General features: G+C 45.2%; 2 protein-coding genes across 2 annotated transcripts; both read right to left on the bottom strand.

Annotated features, from left to right (window-relative positions):
- Nucleotides 1-242: 242 nt before the first annotated feature.
- TP53I3 (tumor protein p53 inducible protein 3) lies at nt 243-6,751 on the bottom strand. The gene is made up of 6 exons (XM_009273869.2): nt 6,695-6,751; nt 6,227-6,369; nt 5,278-5,545; nt 2,159-2,371; nt 1,371-1,567; nt 243-599 (listed from the first exon to the last, which is right to left on the bottom strand). The coding sequence occupies exons 2-6, from the start codon at nt 6,362-6,364 to the stop codon at nt 411-413; spliced, it is 1,005 nt and encodes a 334-aa protein (XP_009272144.1). The 5' UTR covers nt 6,365-6,369; nt 6,695-6,751; the 3' UTR covers nt 243-410.
- Nucleotides 6,752-9,310: 2,559 nt separating this feature from the next.
- PFN4 (profilin family member 4) lies at nt 9,311-16,536 on the bottom strand. The gene is made up of 4 exons (XM_009273867.2): nt 16,405-16,536; nt 13,753-13,890; nt 12,474-12,579; nt 9,311-9,752 (listed from the first exon to the last, which is right to left on the bottom strand). The coding sequence occupies exons 1-4, from the start codon at nt 16,519-16,521 to the stop codon at nt 9,724-9,726; spliced, it is 390 nt and encodes a 129-aa protein (XP_009272142.1). The 5' UTR covers nt 16,522-16,536; the 3' UTR covers nt 9,311-9,723.
- Between the last annotated feature and the right edge of the window lie 1,187 nt (nt 16,537-17,723).

Genomic DNA, 17,723 nt, shown 5'->3' with positions numbered 1-17,723 from the left:
CGGGAACCCGCGGTGCGCGGGGAACGCGGCCGCCGCTCGGCGCCGCCCGGAGGCTGCTGTCGGGTGAAGAGGCCTGGCCTGCGGTCGGTGATGAACGCAGGGTGGGACAGCTCTGGAAAGCAGACGGTAAAGGAACTCGGAGCTGGGACTGGCAGTCGGTGCCTGGCGGTTTCCTCCTACATGGAGGAGCGCTCGCCGACATTTTGCTTACACGTTCGAGACACGACGCTACAGCTGCAGCACGCGCCTTTTTATTAAACGCGTCCCCTAAGGCTTTGCTTTACCCCTCCTTTTTGGCTTCCTCCCACAATAAATCATTCCAGATTTGGAAGCAGAAATGGCAGATTCTTTGCTTGTCAAACACCCGTAACAATTCTGTCCCCAAAACAACTACAGCAGCAGGCCTTTCTTTAAGACGAAGCAGGCACTTCGATGACAATTTTGCCAATATTCTTGTTGTCTTCCATGATCCTGTGTGCCCCTGCAATCTCGTGCAGAGGGTAAACGCTGTCAACAAGTGGTTGGAGATGAGGGGAGGTTCCTCCAGAAAAATATGGTAGCACGTTTTCTGTGAAGGCTTTCACCAGCCGTTCCTTATACTGAAGAAAAAATGAAAGATTATTTCCAATCACTTCATTCACAGAGGCATGTCTAAGCACAGCGCACAAAAGGTGCACAGTTCTCAGGGAGACTGACATTCTCATGGTGAGACAGACGTGTAAACATCTGACAGGTGTAAATTACAAACAAGAAGAAAACTTCTAGATTAATTATATTTTGATTGAATGAAATTCTCCAAACAAGTGGTATAAGCTCAGTGCAGAACCATTTAAACTCAAACTGATAAAATTCTTGAGAATATTATGTATTGGACCATGGACAGAATCTATCCTAGGGCTCTACGCTGCTGTCTTTTACTGTAATACCTGCGAATTTACCACATAAAGTGATATTTCCTTGGTAATTTCTGGGCATCTAAATGGCCTCGGTCCCTACTTTGAAAAATGATTTAATAGAGGTTTTTCTCTCCTTCCCCACCGCGACTTGGTCAAGTTGCCTGATCACTTGAGTTTTGTTTTTTCTTAGGCTAAATCTTTAAATTACGGTACTCGTGAAGTAGATCAAGAAGTTCTGGGTATCATTCCTCTGATTCAGTAGTTGTAAAAGGGAGGCATTTGCTAAAAATAGAAAAGGGAAATTACAACTTAATTTTGCAGTGTTTTCCAAAGTACGTAGTAACAGTTCAAGGTGGTGCTTTTTTGGTAATAATGTGTTAGATTCTGCTTTAACACTGGTATCAAAAGAAAGCTCTCAAAATTACCATCGATTTTAAGATCAAACTGTGTACACTGTTGACAGCCATTACTTGCCTCCTTGTCTCGTGATCGTAATAGAGTTGTATGGATGCTCGCTCTTTTGGAAAGCAGCCTTGCAAGCAAATCTCCATGTACTTCACCTCCACTCAGTAGTCCATAAATAATCCACCGGCCATCAGTACTCAGACAGTTGAGATTCTTCTCCCAGTATGAGCCACCAACACAATCTAAAATAATATCTACTCCAGAACCTCAAGTAGAAACAGAAAAGATTTCAGCAATGTAGTTGAGCTGCATTAAAGGTAAGATAATTTCAGGCAAAACTAAAGCTTTGTTCTTTATAGGTACAGAATCAATCCTGCAATTCTTATTTAAATCTTTCTACTGAAATTAGGAATTGGCACAATGATTTGTAAGGAATTCTAGAATCGGGCACAAAAAAAGAATCATTATAGATATCCAGATGCAGACTCCATCATAAACCATCCCAAATGCTTAGAAAAGCTAAATTTTTCTAACAGTAAGAGAACTAAGTTTTGTTCCCATACTCAAACACCTACAAGTGCGAGGATTTGGTCCCACAGTTCCTTGTGGAGGCAACAATAATTTAAGTCCCAAATGAACACAAAGCCAAAGAGAGTCCACGCAGAAAACAGCACAATTGAACTAAGGAAAGACAGATTCTTGGGCTGAACAGGATGTTAGGTTGTGCTAACAGGGTCATTACTGTCTGCTCCCTCGCCAACTGAGGTGACAGTTGAAATTGAGTATATGTGCATATACGTTAGGAGGTACACATTCCTCCTCAACTGTAACAGTGTCTTTCACATAGAGGTTCTTACCTTGGGTGAACGCCAAGACCTTTTCACTAAAATCTTCATTCTTGTAGTTGAACCCCGCAGCTGCTCCGGCGTTTGCTGTAGCTTTCAGTTTCTCTTGAGTTCCTGCTGTCACAATGGGAATAGCTTTTGCCAGTCTTACCAGCTGAACGGCTGCCATACCGACTCCGCTAGCTCCAGCATGGATCAACACTCTCTCGCCCTTCTGTATTTTACCTGAAGGAGGGAAATGGTTACCCTTTTGGCATCACCTTTGGATTAAAACATCATCAGGGTGGAAAATACTGAAGAGGAAGCTGAAAGAGATGCCCTTGAGCAGGCTTTGCTTACATCTTCATAGCCTTCATAAAAGAAACAAACCCAGAACTAACACAACTTGCATTGTACCGTCAGGACTCCATTTTGCCAACTTCAGGGGAATGGCTTTAGCTTGGCCCTGTCCAGTCTGGGCATCCGTGACCAAGCTGCTTAGGTGAGTGCAGTCAGCCTTTTTATACTGGGACCGTCCACTGCCACCAATAGAAAACACACTCGGAGGATGTTAATACTGTAAAATCAGGCACTCAACAATGGAGAAATACCAGAAGCGCTGGGTATTGGTTAAGGACCAGTTCTACCTATCATTTTACCATCTATCAGTTGCCCTAACGCATTCGGTTTGTGTTCCACTGATTGCTAGTGGAAGTGAGGCACTGAGTGGTCCTGGAGACATGGTCCTAATTGACCACAGACCCCCAGGAAGCAACAGCGCTCGAAGCGAGTAAATTACCTGTAGTAAGGAAAGTTACTTGTTTGTAACTCCTGTTCTTTAGTGGAGCTTTTAGGTGCTACTGCTGAAGAGGGTAGGAAAAGGATATTTGTCAATTGAGGAAAACCCTGGCAAGTGCTACTGTTAGTGCCTCTGTAGCACATTTTCAAAATGAAGGGTGTGAGCTTATGTCTGTTTTAAATAAGCTCAGAGGGCATTTTACCTACAATTAATGTCTCTGTGAAGCAAGGTACAAGAAGATGTGGTCTACCATAGATCCACAGGCAATTAGTGAGGAAAGTTCATGATATGGTCGTGCTTTCAGGGAAGTCAAATATTTAGATGTAGGATGTGTTTTCAGTTGTTTGGAGAACATGTAAGTTATTTCAGAGCTTAGGCTTAATGGAAATTGCCAATTGCCTCAGTCTTTAATAGTAAGAGCAGTTGTTCTCTGGGTACCCAGCCCCCTGAGCTGGAAGACAGGGATGGGGAGCAGAATGAAGCCCCCATAATCCAAGGGGAAATGGTTAGCGACCTGCTACACCACTTAGACACACACAAGTCTATGGGGCCGGATGGGATCCACCCAAGGGTACTGAGGGAGCTGGCGGAAGTGCTCACCAAGACACTTTCCATCATTTATCAGCAGTCCTGGCTAACCGGGGAGGTCCCAGTTGACTGGAGGTTACCAAATGTGACGCCCATCTACAAGAAGGGCCAGAAGGAGGATCTGGGGAACTACAGGCCTGTCAGTCTGACCTCGGTGCCAGGGAAGGTTATGGAGCAGACCATCTTGAGTGCCATCATGCTGCACATTCAGGACAACCAGGGGATCAGGCCCAGTCAGCATGGGTTCATGAAAGGCAGGTCCTGCTTGACTAACCTGATCTCCTTCTATGACAAGGCGACCCACTTAGTGGATGAGGGAAAGGCTGTGGATGTGGTCTACCTAGACTTTAGTAAAGCCTTTGACACCGTCTCCCACAGCATTCTGCTGGAGAAACTGGCTGCTCATGGCTTGGACAGGCATACTCTTCACTGGGTAAAAAACTGTCTGGATGGCCAGGCCCAAAGACTTGTGGTGAATGGAGTTAAATCCAGTTGGTGGCCAGTCACAAGTGGTGTTCCCCAGGGCTCAGTTTTGGTGCCGGTCTTGTTCAATATCTTTATCAATGATCTGGAGGAGGGGATTGAGTGCTCCCTCAGTCAGTTTGCAGACGACACCAAGTTGGGCGGGAGTGTTGATCTGCTTGAGGGTAGGAAGGCTCTGCAGAGGGACCTGGACAGGCTGGATCAATGGGCCAAGGCCAACTGTATGAGGTTCAACAAGGCCAAGTGCCGGGTCCTGCACTTCGGCCACAACAACCCCATGCAGCGTTACAGGCTTGGGGAAGAGTGGCTGGAAAGCTGCCCGGCAGAAAAGGACCTGAGGGTGTTGGTCGACAGCCGGCTGAACATGAGCTGGCAGTGTGCCGGCAGGTGGCCAAGAAGGCCAATGGCATCCTGGCTTGTATCAGAAATAGCGTGGCCAGCAGGAGTAGGGAAGTGATTGTCCCCCTGTACTCGGCACCGGTGAGGCTGCCCCTCGAATACTGTGTTCAGTTTTGGGCCCCTCACTACAAGAAGGATGTTGAGGTGCGGGAGCGTGTCCAGAGAAGGGCAACGAGGCTGGTGAGGGGTCTGGAGCACAAGTCTTCTGAGGAGCGGCTGAGGGAACTGGGGTTGTTTAGCCTGGAGAAAAGGAGGCTGAGGGGCGACCTCATCGCTCTCTACAACTCCCTGAAAGGAGGTTGTAGCGAGGTGGGTGTCGGTCTCTTCTCCCAGGTAACAAGCGATAGGAGGAGAGGAAATGGCCTCAAGTTGCGCCAGGGGAGGTTTAGATTGGATATTAGGAAAAATTTCTTCACTGGAAGGGTTGTCAAGCATTGGACCAGGCTGCCCAGGGAAGTGGTTGAGTCCCCATCCCTGGAAGTATTTAAAAGACGTGTAGATGTGGTGCTTAGGGACATGGTTTAGTGGTGGAGTTGGCAGTGCTAGGTTAACGGTTGGACTTGATGATCTTAAAGGTCTTTTCCAACCTAAACAATTCTCTGATTCAAGCTGAGAAACATAGATGAAAAGGAAAACTGACCATCTTTCTATATCCTTCCTTGTAACTATGCAATCAGCAGCGTAAGTTGTGACAGGGGAGATGTGGTCAAGATTTTAGGATTTGGCTCTGGCATACCGGATTCTGACCCACGTAAATGGAGTGACAGAGAAAAGGCTCTTCAAAGGCAAACAGCACTCAGATGGAGGCAACAAAGAGAGGAATTCATAACAGAAAGGAAGACGAGCTGTTTTGGTGGGATAGATTTGCAAATACGCCTCTCACCTACAAAATGCAGCAGCTGAAAGGCTGTTAACCAGGCTTCGGGAATGGCTGCAGCCTGAATAAATGTCATATCATTGGGAATTGGCATCAGGTAGCCTTCGGGTACTGTAACGTATTCTGCCTGGCCACCTCCGGAGAGCAGAGCCATCACTGCATCGCCAGTCTTCCACCGGCCCTTGCAGCCAGGTCCGAGCCCAGCCACACTCCCAGCTGCTTCTAAGCCTAAAATGTCACTTGCTCCTTTAGGGGGAGGGTACTTCCCTCTCCTCTAAAACAAAAGAAAAGAGACGGCAAGGGAAGCAAAAGCCACACATCAGTGAGTGTAATGACCTGCAATATTTTGTTCACATGCCTCCAACCTAAATTCCTATTTATTTGATCCTGATTTTGCACTGTGCAAATGTTCCAGTAATTTGAGGACCTTCTATCCTCTGGCAACACTTCTTGTTTCCTAAGTATGTTTTATTCTTAAAACTCTGTGTGCAAATTCAATTTATTGCGAGTCCCCATTGTCCAGGCCAATCCATGCTGGGGAGGTATTACAGTCTCCTGTTGCAGAGCGTGGCTTTCAGCTCAAATTAAAGCAGCTCAGACTTAACAATTTGAATGTGATTTTCCCACGCTGGAATTGAGCCAGTGGAACGTTTCACGTTCACCTCAAATGCCCAGAGAATGGTCTAAGCATCTGGAAAGACCAGAGCTTTGGTTTTACATCTTTTCTTGAAAGGCAGCTGCCTTTCTGTGCCGCCCCAGCATTGCAGTGACCCCGATAAAAACATTTATCTGCTGAATCAACAGACATCTCTTCTTTCAGCCCTATGAACTCTCCCATCCAAGTGCTCACCAGGTCCAATCTCTTTTAACTCTTCAGATTTGTCAAGACTTCAGACAGGGTCTTGAAAAATTGGTGTCGTTTTCAGGTGCATAAATCTGCTTAACATACACATACCTGGAGTAAATCAGCCCTATTCAGAGCGCTGGCAGCGACCTTCACAAGAACTTCTCCTTCTCCTGGATGTGGTTTCATCACTTTTTTCACATAGAGATTTTCTGGGCCTCCTGGGCAATCAAAATAGGCTGCCAACATTTTCTCTGGAAAAAAAAAAACAAACCCAAAACAGCTGGCATGAATGCAGGCACACTTACATGCAGCTGGAAAATCTCGGTGATCAGTAACCACAGCACCACCAACTCCACTCTGCAGACGGACAATGCAAACGGTGACACAGTTTGAAGGCCAAAGAGGGGAGGGCTGCCAGAGAAAGCTGAGGAGTTACAATGCAACGAAATACATTAACACTGGGACACAACATACTGTTGCAAAAGCCATTTGACAAACCATGAAGACTGCCTTGCATCAGGCCTTAACCCTGCACAGAGCCATGCATGGATCCAGCAGCACTGACCTCCCACCCACCTTAATCGTAAAAAGTAGCGCGCAAATGAAAATAAAATCCTTTGCTCTCGACTTTCTGCATGATTAGGGCTCCAGTGCTCAACTGACTAAAGGACACAGGCCCTTAAAATAGTGGACACAAATGGGATTTTAAAACTCTCAGCAGAAAGAGCCTTTACTTGACACATCTAAAATCATGTAAGTGCTGCCTTATGATTCAGCCCGGAGATGGCAACCTGAAGATACAGAAAGGCACGACGGTGAGTTAGTGTGAATGAAAGATAACAAATGGTTTTAAAAATTCCTATGTATTTCCCTTGTCTCAGCAGGTGATTCCTGTGTGCCTGATGCACTCTGGTAGAAGGTCCCACTGCTGCAGGAGTCTTTCAAGTAACTCTTCAGTCACTGTTCCTGGGTTCCTCAGTTTTGGCACCAGCAGTTGTTGAGATGGGCTGTGATGTCAAGCCTCCTCCTGCCTGGCAAAATCAAATCTGGAGCAGTCTTCCCTCTGCCCCCTGGGTGCTGGGTGGAAGGAAATGAGAAGAGGAGAGAATCATAACAGCAATGACTGTGTTACTTCCCGAGAGCTGGTGCTATACTGAATACAGTATAGGGCTGCCGCCCAAAGGCCTGTGCAGGGTGGGCTGCAAGCCAGAGACTCTTCAAGTAAACACCATTGTGTGACGGACCACCATGCCCTCTGTAAAAATCACTTGCATTATGATATCTGCACAGGAAAAGCTAAGTACGTACTTTATTATCTGTTGTAAGACTGCAAATGTGGAATGATAAACACGTTGAAACCCCAGGAATGTAAATCCCCACAGGGTGGTGCTCTGTGGCTATTTTACGGTGATTAAACACTTCCAATTATTTGTATAAAACATAACTTAAAGGCTTTTCTTTCTGAGGCTGGCTGGCTATTTGTTGTTTTCAGCTGAACCATTTAATCCAGTCCCACAAAATTTGTCTGTATTAGCAGAAAAATGTAATGGGAAGCCCACCAGGTACCACCCTGTAACAAAAGCTTCTGCTCTCTTTATTGTGTCCAAACTTAGTCAATTAAAAATAAGATGTGAAAGAAGCTTTTGTCCCTCTTCCAACACAGTTCACTAACCTGCATTTTTATAACTGCTTGTCTTTGTTGCTAGAAGCAGACCCACAAAAATATTTAAAAAAATACTGTGAGGATCCGAATATCTACATTGCTTTCAAATGCACAGAAAACCGCAGGAATTGAAAACCAAGTTTCCAACCAAGTGCAACAACTTCAAGCTGTCAGATCTGCCAGCAGTGGCCCAAACCAACAATTTGAAGAAGTTATGTGATTCCCGAGCACAATTTGTGACTCACCTTTTTCCTGTAAAGAAGGGAGGACGTTCTCCACACCAGGAATGAACCCAGCCTGTCCTCGGGAACAGAGTCCGATCCCAGTTCCTCCTCTCCCAGCTCTGCCCTTGCTATCAGCCATTCCCCAGCAAGTCAAGGGGTGGAACAGGACGAGGTTGTGTTTTACTTTGGAGGGAAAGACAGGAGCAGAGTCAGAAATATTAGTACATCTCACCGTTATTTCTACCCATGGACCTGGTTTATTCCACGGATTGAGGCAGAAATCTACTTTCGCCTTTGGCATTGAGGTAGAGATCCGCCGCTCCCCCCCAGCACACAGGGAGGTTTGGTCTAATGCCTTTGCTGTGCCAATCCGCTGCATGTGTGCATATTTGTATGTTCTCAGGCAGAGCACTGCACTGCTGCTTTGATTTCTGAACTCTGAGTAGTGCAGACGAGATTTACTTAAGTTGCATTAAGGGCACATGAGCTGTGACAGTCCTTATGCTATATATCCACCTGAGGAGGCTTTGTTGCGCTCTTGTTCCCATAAGGCGTCAGTGTTCAAAGTCTACTGGTTCACGTCCGTCAGCCCGGTGCATTTCTACCTGATGTTTTAGCTGCCTGATCGCACCTCTCTGTTGAGCTTTGCTGTTTCCCCAGAGGGAGAAGGATCAAATCATGCCGTTCTCCATATCCTAGTTGCCGGCTCTTGAGCATTTGAGAGTAGTCAGGGAACAAAACTGACACTTCAGAGTATTCAAAAATGATAAACCATATGTCTGTCCATGTGTGGGATTCCTCTGGATTTTTTTCCTATCAATTTTGAGATTTTTGGATTCAGGCTTTTAAACTCTTTTTTGAAACTAAACTAATTTAGAATCAAATATAGCTAAAAATTCTTTTTTTCTCATGTGACTCAAAGAGCTAATAATTTATTTGTTTCTGCAGATGAAAAGATCATGGAGTCTGGTCTTCTTGAGACTGCTCTTCACCTGGTGATGTAGGCAGAGCCTCAGCTGTCTCCTGTACAGTAATGAGTTCACTCAAATGTGGATTCTTTGATGTCTTACAGTACACACAGTCTGATTCAAGCTTGGTAGTGACGTCCCTCCTCCCCAGTCCTCACAGAACTTTGACCCATTACATACAGTACACACAGTCTGATTCAAGCTTGGTAGTGACGTTGTCCCTCCTCCCCAGTCCTCACAGAACTTTGCAACCCATTACAATTTAAAATAACTTTCTATAGTGGTCAACTACAATGCAAATTGACATGTTAAAAATGTGTTTTATTTGTAATATTGAAAGATGTACAGGACAATCTGAATATCTGTTAACAATTTCCTTTGCCCCTTGGGTCTGTGATGCTACGCATACATAGCTTTAACGCGGTGAGAGAAGTTTCTTTGCTTAGGGAGATTAATAATTTTCTTATCTGGAAACAGGCTAAAAGACAACATTAGAAAGATTAAGCAGAGCATCTTAAACCAAATCTTGAAGACATTACTTTCAATTCAGTTAAGAAACTTAGATGAAAGACGCATAGGGTAGTCCTCTTATGAGCAGCGAGCCCTCAAGTGTTGAAAAAACAGAAAGAAACTCGGCAGTTGGAATGTTGTAAAGCAGTAGTTCCTTGCTTAAACTGCTTCAAACTTCTATACTTTGTTTCCTCGTGAGCAGTCCTTCTGGGGTTGATGAAGTTCAAGTTTTCTGCTGATTCAGCTACCTTTCTCTCTAAAGTAGTCTGCTATAATAACACAAGGAAATAAACAAACAACAAAAAAATCAATGACGATAAAAATCATATACAGAATTGCTGTGATGGAGATGCTTTTTTTCAAGTTCAAATTCACCTCAGACTATACTGTACTTGAAAGAAGACTGCTGTATTTCTAGCTGAAAATTAAAAATACTAATACGTATATTCATGAGGTATTATCTGTTTTAAAGAATGAACACTGAGCACTTTAAATCATGTTTAGAAATCTCTCATAACACGCAAAGAAAAGCTACTTTGTTTTCTTTTTGCAAAGAAATCATCCAGAACAGCAAGAATAAACCCCTGAAAATACACATTGTCAAAACAGCTGCAAATCTGGCCCTGGAAACACTTAGACTTTACTCAGGAACAGTGGCCAGTTACGGACAATGTGACTATTTGCAAGACCAAATAACTTGTGTGCAAATTGTTACAGGATTTTGCAAGTGTTGGCATTTTTTGCAATCTCCCACCTTTACACTTTCTGCCTTCCTCCCATGGCAGCGAAGAAGCTATTATCAACTGTGATATGGTTCCTGAATTTATTACTGAGCCAGCCGGACAGACTTGAGGCTAAATAACACAATGGCACCCTTTGGATCTGCTCGAGCTCCATTTGTAGTACTGCAGAAAAGGACTAGGATAGAGCTAGTCTGACGTTAGCTTAAAATACAAGGCCCAATTCTTAGATTTGGTAAGTCTCATTAATGCTGCCTGAGATGGAAACAATCCCTGGAAAACACTCCATACCATTCTGGTTTGGTAGTATTTCATGCCCATTTTGACCCAGTGATTAAAAACTCCTACTGATGCTCTCAGTAGACTTAACCCAGTGGACGTCCTTGAGGTCACTGCTTGAAGCTGTTTGTCCTTACCTTATGCCAAATGTTACCAGGATGGGAAATCTCTCTGTTCCTCAGTTCATAGCCCAGCACATAAATGTCCCCCCAGATTCGTATAATTTGAAGTTACTGTTCTGGCCATACACGTCAGTGACAAAGACCTATAATAGCTAATCTCTAACAGATCCATCACAGCTGCTACATGTGACAGGGATGAGGCAGAATCATGTCTGGAGCGCAAGAAAATCGAGGCTCTCCAGGCAGTGCAGTGCTGGTGCAGTGGTTTTGTGTTCAACCTGCTATGAGACACTGAGAAAAACAACGCCCAAGAACAATAGAAAGCAGAACATAACATAAAGCAGCCTGAGGTTGCTCTGATAGTTGAGGCTGAAATGAACATAGGAAAGATCAAAAAACCACAGGCAATCCACTTCCCTGTTCTCCTGGCCTGTCTGCAGTCAGATGCGTTTTAGTTAAAGTGCAGGGGCTGTGAAGTGTGAAGAAGTGGAGAGGCTGCAGTGGAGGCCAGTCTCTGCCAGCCTGGCGCCAAGCACAGACCCACCAGCCAAGAACCAGGCTTCTGAGGGTCCAGCAGGCAAGTTTGTTTTAAAACCTGCATTATAGCCTCTAAAAATCCTGTTCTTGATCGTAGCTTTTTGAATTGTAAAAGCCTTTTGAAAAAAGGTCTGATGAAAACTTTGTTGCTGAGTCTTATAGCTCATTCCAGATGAAACAGCTTACGCCCCAAAACACAAATTCATTCCACTTACTTTTAGGCACCTAAATGAGGAACAAAAGCTAGGAGCACAGTGGGCCTACAATTTCATTCCTTTTCAGTCAAAGGAGATGGGCATATCCATAGATTAAGTTGAATCTTATTGCTCTACAAAGTATTCCTTAGAAATACCCTTGAAATTCCTTAGAATTACCCCTATGGTGAAAATCAAGGCTATTCCGGGAATCTGCTCTTGTGCATTTTATCCATTTGGATGATGTGATAAAATGATTGTATCCTTGACACGGAGTCAGCCATATATTACATCAATAAGACGTGTAACTCTGTTATTTATCTCCCAGACCAAGGACAATGAAGAGGGGTTAATCCTTGCCAGCACCTCACACAAAGGGAAAGCTACATTTGAGATGCAATCAGGATTCTGCAGCTGGTCTGCGAAGGGCTGGGTTTTGCAGTATTCCCGGATGGGGAACAAAGAGATGTTAATACTAGGTCTTTAAAAAACTGAGCCCAAGAGAGAGGAACTTAAGAGGACTCACACAAAGGAAACTTGAGCGGGAGAGGGAAGGAAATGGGCACTTTTGTTAGAGAAGAGGTGCTTTGTTACTGTGAGACAAGGAAAGGACCTTCATGATGTCTCAAGATTCTCAAGTAGGAAAAGAGACTCCAGCTTTCTTCTAGAGACCAGGCTTTCTAGAGAAAGTTTGAAACCGTTAGAGAGCTCATGTGTCATTGAGGAAGTGGACTGCGAAGCAGAGTATCAAAGCTGATGCTCTACAAAACTGTGCTCAAGACCTCAGCATTAGGCGTACGAGGTCAAGAAAATGTGACTGTCCGGTCCCATTTTGTTGAAGGGTAACTAACAGAAAACGTGTGCCAGAACAGCCAAGGAAAGAGAAGTTCTGCAACCTGGTCATACCCACAGAGGCTTTGGGCACATGTACCTAGCACAGAGGGATGAGATGTCAGGAGAGGGTTTAGCCATGGAGCAGTAACCCGTGTCTGTATTCAGTTTCCCAGATTTTCAGGATTTGGTAGTTCATCAGATTAATTTTTGAAGCTGTTTGCAAGGGTGGAGCTAATCAGCGAGACGCCAGCGTGCAGGCACACAGATACAGGCATTTCTCTTACCTAGTTTCTCCACAGCTTCCACGCACACACTGGGATACATGCCCACTCTGTAAGTAGCAACCAGGATGAAAGTTTTTGTCTTCACAACTATCAGGCCTCCATCTGGCTAGATAAGATGGAAAATGGGTATAAGGTTACAGGGTCCTAAAAAAATACAGAGGTATACATACTGCCTTACAATTTGGGCCAATTACAGGCATTTTCTTTGCCAATCTACTTGTTTTCTTGGGGGAAAAAAGGCAAATACTGTCTCAAAGTCTAAGCCAGGACACAGACAAACAGTGGCGGTGCATGTTCTGAAGACTGCTGACTATTAAAGCAGGTCAGTCAAATGCTTTATTAGATGGCTTGTTCTCACTTCCATTGATGAATGTATTATTGCACAGCATTTTGAAGAAGTGTTATCCTAGTGCTCAGTCATATGCAAGAGCACTGATAAATGCAAATAAAACAACCAGTATTTACATGAAAGCATGCCCAGTGTTTTATGAACCCTGCCTCCCAAACTCTGCCTCACTCATTTGTAATAAGGAATGGGAAAAGGCATTGCAAAGCACTGCATTTTTCTGAAATGGGATCCAAATTTAAGAGCTGCTCAGCCTGTTCTGCAAGTTGCTTAGCTCATTTCAGGATGGATTTACTGGGGAGGGGAAGAATTAAGAAGACCCCAGTAACGATCAGTTGGATGTATTTACTTCAGATTGTGTGACTCGGCAGTAGTAACAAAATTCTGCCATCCTGCGAATGGCTGCATGTAGCTGTGTCCCGAGTTTCTGTTTCTGAATTTCATAGGTGAATTACTGAGTCTGGAGTCCCATGAGGTGAGTAAGCTGTCAAACAAGGTCCTGCTCACCCATGTCTCTTCTCTCCCCCAACCTGCTACCTTATTCTGGCCTGTGGGCTTGCCAGGCCCTCCTATTACCTGATTAATTCATTAATGCGGCAAGAAACCAACCCAGCAAACAAATGAAGTGACAGTTTTTTGTCACATTAGGGAGATTAACTGATTCAAAGGAGAACATGACAAGCCCTGCAGCTGGTGTTAGAGAAATGAATGGTGTCACCCGTTAAATTTGTATTATACAGCTGACACTTTTTTGTATTCTGCACCGATTTCATTCCACACCTGCTGGGAAGGTGATATGGAGAGAAAGAAAGAAAGAAAGACGCATGTGAAGTCTTTCTGCTTGTGTTACGGTATTCATGTAACCAGGCAGCAAGGGAAGGAAGTAGGAAGTCTCCAGATTTCTCAGGATAGCCACAGCTCTCGTCAACGTACGTTTCGAAGGTAGATGGAATGCTCATCTGCACGGACACATTTATAGTGCTTCTCCTTGAAGTAGAGTCCTCCCCTTCTAACTTGCACTAAGTTCTTGAAGGAAGTGTAGATAAGGTTTAAAGCATTCTCTGGTGGCACCTGTGTTAGTACAACACAGTGTTATGGACCAAAAACGCACCTCGTTGCAATGATGAACTGCTTTCCACCCTCCCACTGTCTTTGATAGTTCACTTAAAATTATGATGTATAAAAAAAAAAAAAAAATCTGCCTGGCTTTGAAACTAGACCTAGTTTCTGTACAGTCCACTATATTTTCAAAGTCTCGTTTGAAACAATCTGCTCAGTCTGTGACTACTACCTGTGCAGTCCCATTACTCAGTGACACTACTCTACGTAGGCAACGTGCCCCGTGGCGACTGGACCCTTCTGTTGAAAGGCAATATAGGGTAGGATGCAGCCTTCCTCAGGCGTGCGCAGAGCTCACCCAAGGATGCCAATTCCAAATATTCTTAGTCTTCAGTGGGGAAGTGTAACTTTTAGCAAGTCCAGACCAGATCATCACTTGCAGATGACACCAAGCTGAGTGGTGCGGTTGACACGCCTGAGGGACAGGGTGCCATCCAGAGGGACCTGGACAAGCTGGAGAAGTGGGCCCGTGTGAACCTCATGAGGTTTAACAAGGCCAAGTGCAAGGTCCTGCACCTGGGTCGGGGCAACCCCCGGGTTCAATACAGGCTGGGGGATGAAGGGATGGAGAGCAGCCCTGCCGAGAAGGACTTGGGGGTCCTGGTGGATGAAAAGCTGGACATGAGCCAGCAATGTGCGCTCGCAGCCCAGAAGGCCAAGCGTATCCTGGGCTGCATCCAAAGCAGCGTGGCCAGCAGGTCGAGGGAGGGGATTCTGCCCCTCTACTCTGCTCTGCTGAGACCCCACCTGCAGTCCTGCGTCCAGCTCTGGAGCCCTCAGCAGAAGAAAGACATGGACCTGCTGGAGCGGGTCCAGAAGAGGGTCACGAAAATGATCAGGGGGATGGAACACCTCTCCTACGAAGAAAGGCTGAGAGAGTTGGGGTTGTTCAGCCTAGAGAAGAGAAGGCTTTGGGGAGACCTTCTTGCAGCCTCTCAGTACTTAAAGGGGGCTTCTAAAAAAGATGGGGACAGACTTTTTAGCAGGGTCTGTTGCGACAGGACAAGGGGGAATGGCTTTAAACTAAAGGGGGGTAGATTGAGACTAGATCTAAGGAAGAAATTTTTTACGCTGAGGGTGGTGAAGCACTGGCACAGGTTGCCCCGAGAGGTGGTGGATGCCCCATCCCTGGAAACATTCCAGGTCAGGTTGGACGGGGCTCTGAGCAACCTGATCGAGTTGCAGATGTCCCTGCCCACGGCAGGGGGGTTGGACTAGATGACCTTTAGAGGTCCCTTCCAACCCAAACTATTCTATGATTCTATGATTCTGTCACACCTCAAAGGAGCAGTCCACACAGGTCACAGGTCTATTCATGTCAATGAGCTCTTGGGGTAAGTGTATGTGTAACTGGGTCACTGGTTTGGCAGATTTATATTCAGCTGGTTGGATAAGATGATCCAATGATCCCTTCTGGCCTGAAATCCTTTCAAGTCAGTGAAGCTGGTGGTAGTTTACGCTGGCTGAGGACTTTGCTCTGGACCTCAAGCATGTAATCTGCCAGCAGGCTGGCGTCTCTGAAAGCTGCGGTTTATATTAAAGATCATTTACATATTAAAGATGATGTCACTATTACCTAGTGGACTGATGACTCCCTCCGCTGAGAATCTGTCCCCAGGCATGGGGCTATCTTAACAAGAGCTTCATCTTCTGAACACATTCTTCTGAGCACGCCAAGGGTAGCAATATGTACCCCTGGAAAAACTGCCTGGAAATGTCTGAGAGCTGGTATCATGGGGGTGAGGAGAGGAAGCGGTACCTTCCAATGACGTAAGGATGACTGCGGTGTGGGGAGCATGTCTGAACTCCTAGAAAGTTCATGGACTGTGTCAGGGAGTGCATATTAGTTTTGCCGTATAATATGATATGACCAGAAGTGCTATTATTCTGCTGTTTGTCAGCTGATGGACAATGAAAACAGATAAGCTACATCTATACCAGCAAATTTAAGGTGCCAGGGAGCAGTTCTGTGTACTGTCAGAACAGTCCAGATAGAGTTTTGGCCTGGGCCAGCAAGCACTTTCCCAAACAATTCCGAGGCACAGTTTGCAAAATTAGAATGGCCCAGGACCGCTCCCCATAGGCAAACCGGTACAGCCGATCTCTGTTTTGGGGTTATAGTATGGGCACGGCACATTCCATACCAGCAGGTCTTGGTGCCAGAGAATGGACCTACGTACATCTGCTTCACTGGTGGAATCACTGAGCGCAAAGTAGTCAAAAAGGAGTCCTTGTTAAATGACATCTTTCTTCCAAAAATCAAAGGTGTGAAATTAGCGATCAACTTCACAAGTTCGCCTCTCAACACAGCAGCTAGGCTGTACCCGAACTTCAGCTCCGAGGTTGAAAGAAGTGAGTGTATTTAGTAGAGCGCTGTGCTCCCTGCCATTATCACTACTTTGTGCTCTGGATTCCTGGAGTTTCTACCTCTGCTGTCACTTCCCAGGACGCTCTTTGATCTCTTACATTAAAGCCAAAGGTTGATGCACAGACTTTTCTTTCCCTTATGTCGATGATAGCTGCGTTTTCCACGTGCTTTGTTCTGATAAGACTGTCATTCAGCAAAGCCTGCAGTTGGTTCATTTTCTTTCTGTTTTGTAAAAAGAAATAGATGTATAAATGTTCATTCCCCTTCCCTTTTATATTGGAAACGAGATCTTCCTCCAACTGGAATGTAGGAGTTTCAGCAGAAGTAATGCTAGGCCTCAGATAAGCAAAATAACAAAATAAAAATCCTCAAGAGAGCAGCAGAATAGACCAGCAGGAAGATGGTCCCCTGTCTCAGAAAGGCCGTAAAAGTCCAGTTACATTTTTATAGTGTAAGAATTTCTGGGTTCTTTTTTCCCCTGGCATTTAATTTTCCTCTCGCTGAGGAAGTAATCCAGGGTGAAAACACTAAGAAATTAGATAAAACTTGCTGCAGCCAGCAGATCAGAGCAGAAATAGGGGGGCTGGGGGTGGTTTCTGGGCCAGGCTTGACCCAAAACAAAAATTACTTTTCTTTTTAAATGGTCAGCACTAACATGGTTATTGTTAGACCTCTGGGTCAGTGTGACACTACTGGGGCGCTGCTTGGGAATAAACCTTACATTTCTCCCACGTGATGGTATCTCTGGCTATCTGCAGAAGTAGCAACAAGAAGAGTGGGATGATGATTACACCTTCAGAGAATTGCCAATAGGCATCTTGTTTACTTCAATCCTGGCCACCTACTAGGTGCTGGCAAAAATTGCAGACCAACAGTTCCGTTCGTGCCACTGTGCTCCAATTGTAAATGATTAGTAGAAAAGTAGTATTTTCGTATCACTAGAGTACAGCCATATCATACACCAGATTTAAGTTTCAATTTTAGTTTCAAGAAGTCGGTATTACACGGTAACATACGGAATCTTACAGTAGAATTTAGTAGACTAACTCTGGCTAAACCTTGCAGCCTTATTGCTACATAATCTAGAGGGGCTTATTTTACATGAGGGTATTGGAAATGACATTAATATTGCAATTAAATATCAGGCAGCATAGTGAGCGGCCCATCATAAAGACATCAGGCTACAGCATTTGTTATTAAGTCCTGAGCAATGAGGATGTATTTGAATTATAAACCAAGGAGGAACGAGAGGCATTACGGTTAGGGGTTTGCGGCCAGACGCCAAGCACCACAAGAAGCCTGGCAGAAGACCGCAGGGCTTGGCCCGGCGGGGCTGGGCCCCGCGGCCGTGGCTGACAGCCTTCCCCTTCGGGCTGACAGGAGTCGGCCGGGCCCTGGCCCGGGCCCGGGCCCGGGC

Source organism: Aptenodytes forsteri, unplaced genomic scaffold, assembly GCF_000699145.1.
Source record: "Aptenodytes forsteri isolate BGI_AS27 unplaced genomic scaffold, ASM69914v1 Scaffold175, whole genome shotgun sequence".
NCBI classification, from domain to species: domain Eukaryota; kingdom Metazoa; phylum Chordata; class Aves; order Sphenisciformes; family Spheniscidae; genus Aptenodytes; species Aptenodytes forsteri.
Note: the sequence above shows the minus strand (reverse complement) of the source record. Positions and strands in the feature narration are given on the sequence as shown.

Bases quoted from the DNA above. Each gene is read 5' to 3' on its own strand.
- PFN4 (XM_009273867.2), bottom strand. From the start codon at position 16,521: ATGAACCAACTGCAGGCTTTGCTGAATGACAGTCTTATCAGAACAAAG. The intron at 13,891-16,404 runs GTAAGAGATCAA...GTACTAACACAG, and splicing joins CATCAACCTTTGGCTTTAAT to GTGCCACCAGAGAATGCTTT. The intron at 12,580-13,752 runs GTACGTTGACGA...CATCTTATCTAG, and splicing joins ATTCCATCTACCTTCGAAAC to CCAGATGGAGGCCTGATAGT.
- TP53I3 (XM_009273869.2), bottom strand. From the start codon at position 6,364: ATGTTGGCAGCCTATTTTGATTGCCCAGGAGGCCCAGAAAATCTCTAT. The intron at 5,546-6,226 runs GTATGTGTATGT...CTTTTGTTTTAG, and splicing joins ATAGGGCTGATTTACTCCAG to AGGAGAGGGAAGTACCCTCC. The intron at 600-1,370 runs GCAAGTAATGGC...TTTTTTCTTCAG, and splicing joins TACGATCACGAGACAAGGAG to TATAAGGAACGGCTGGTGAA.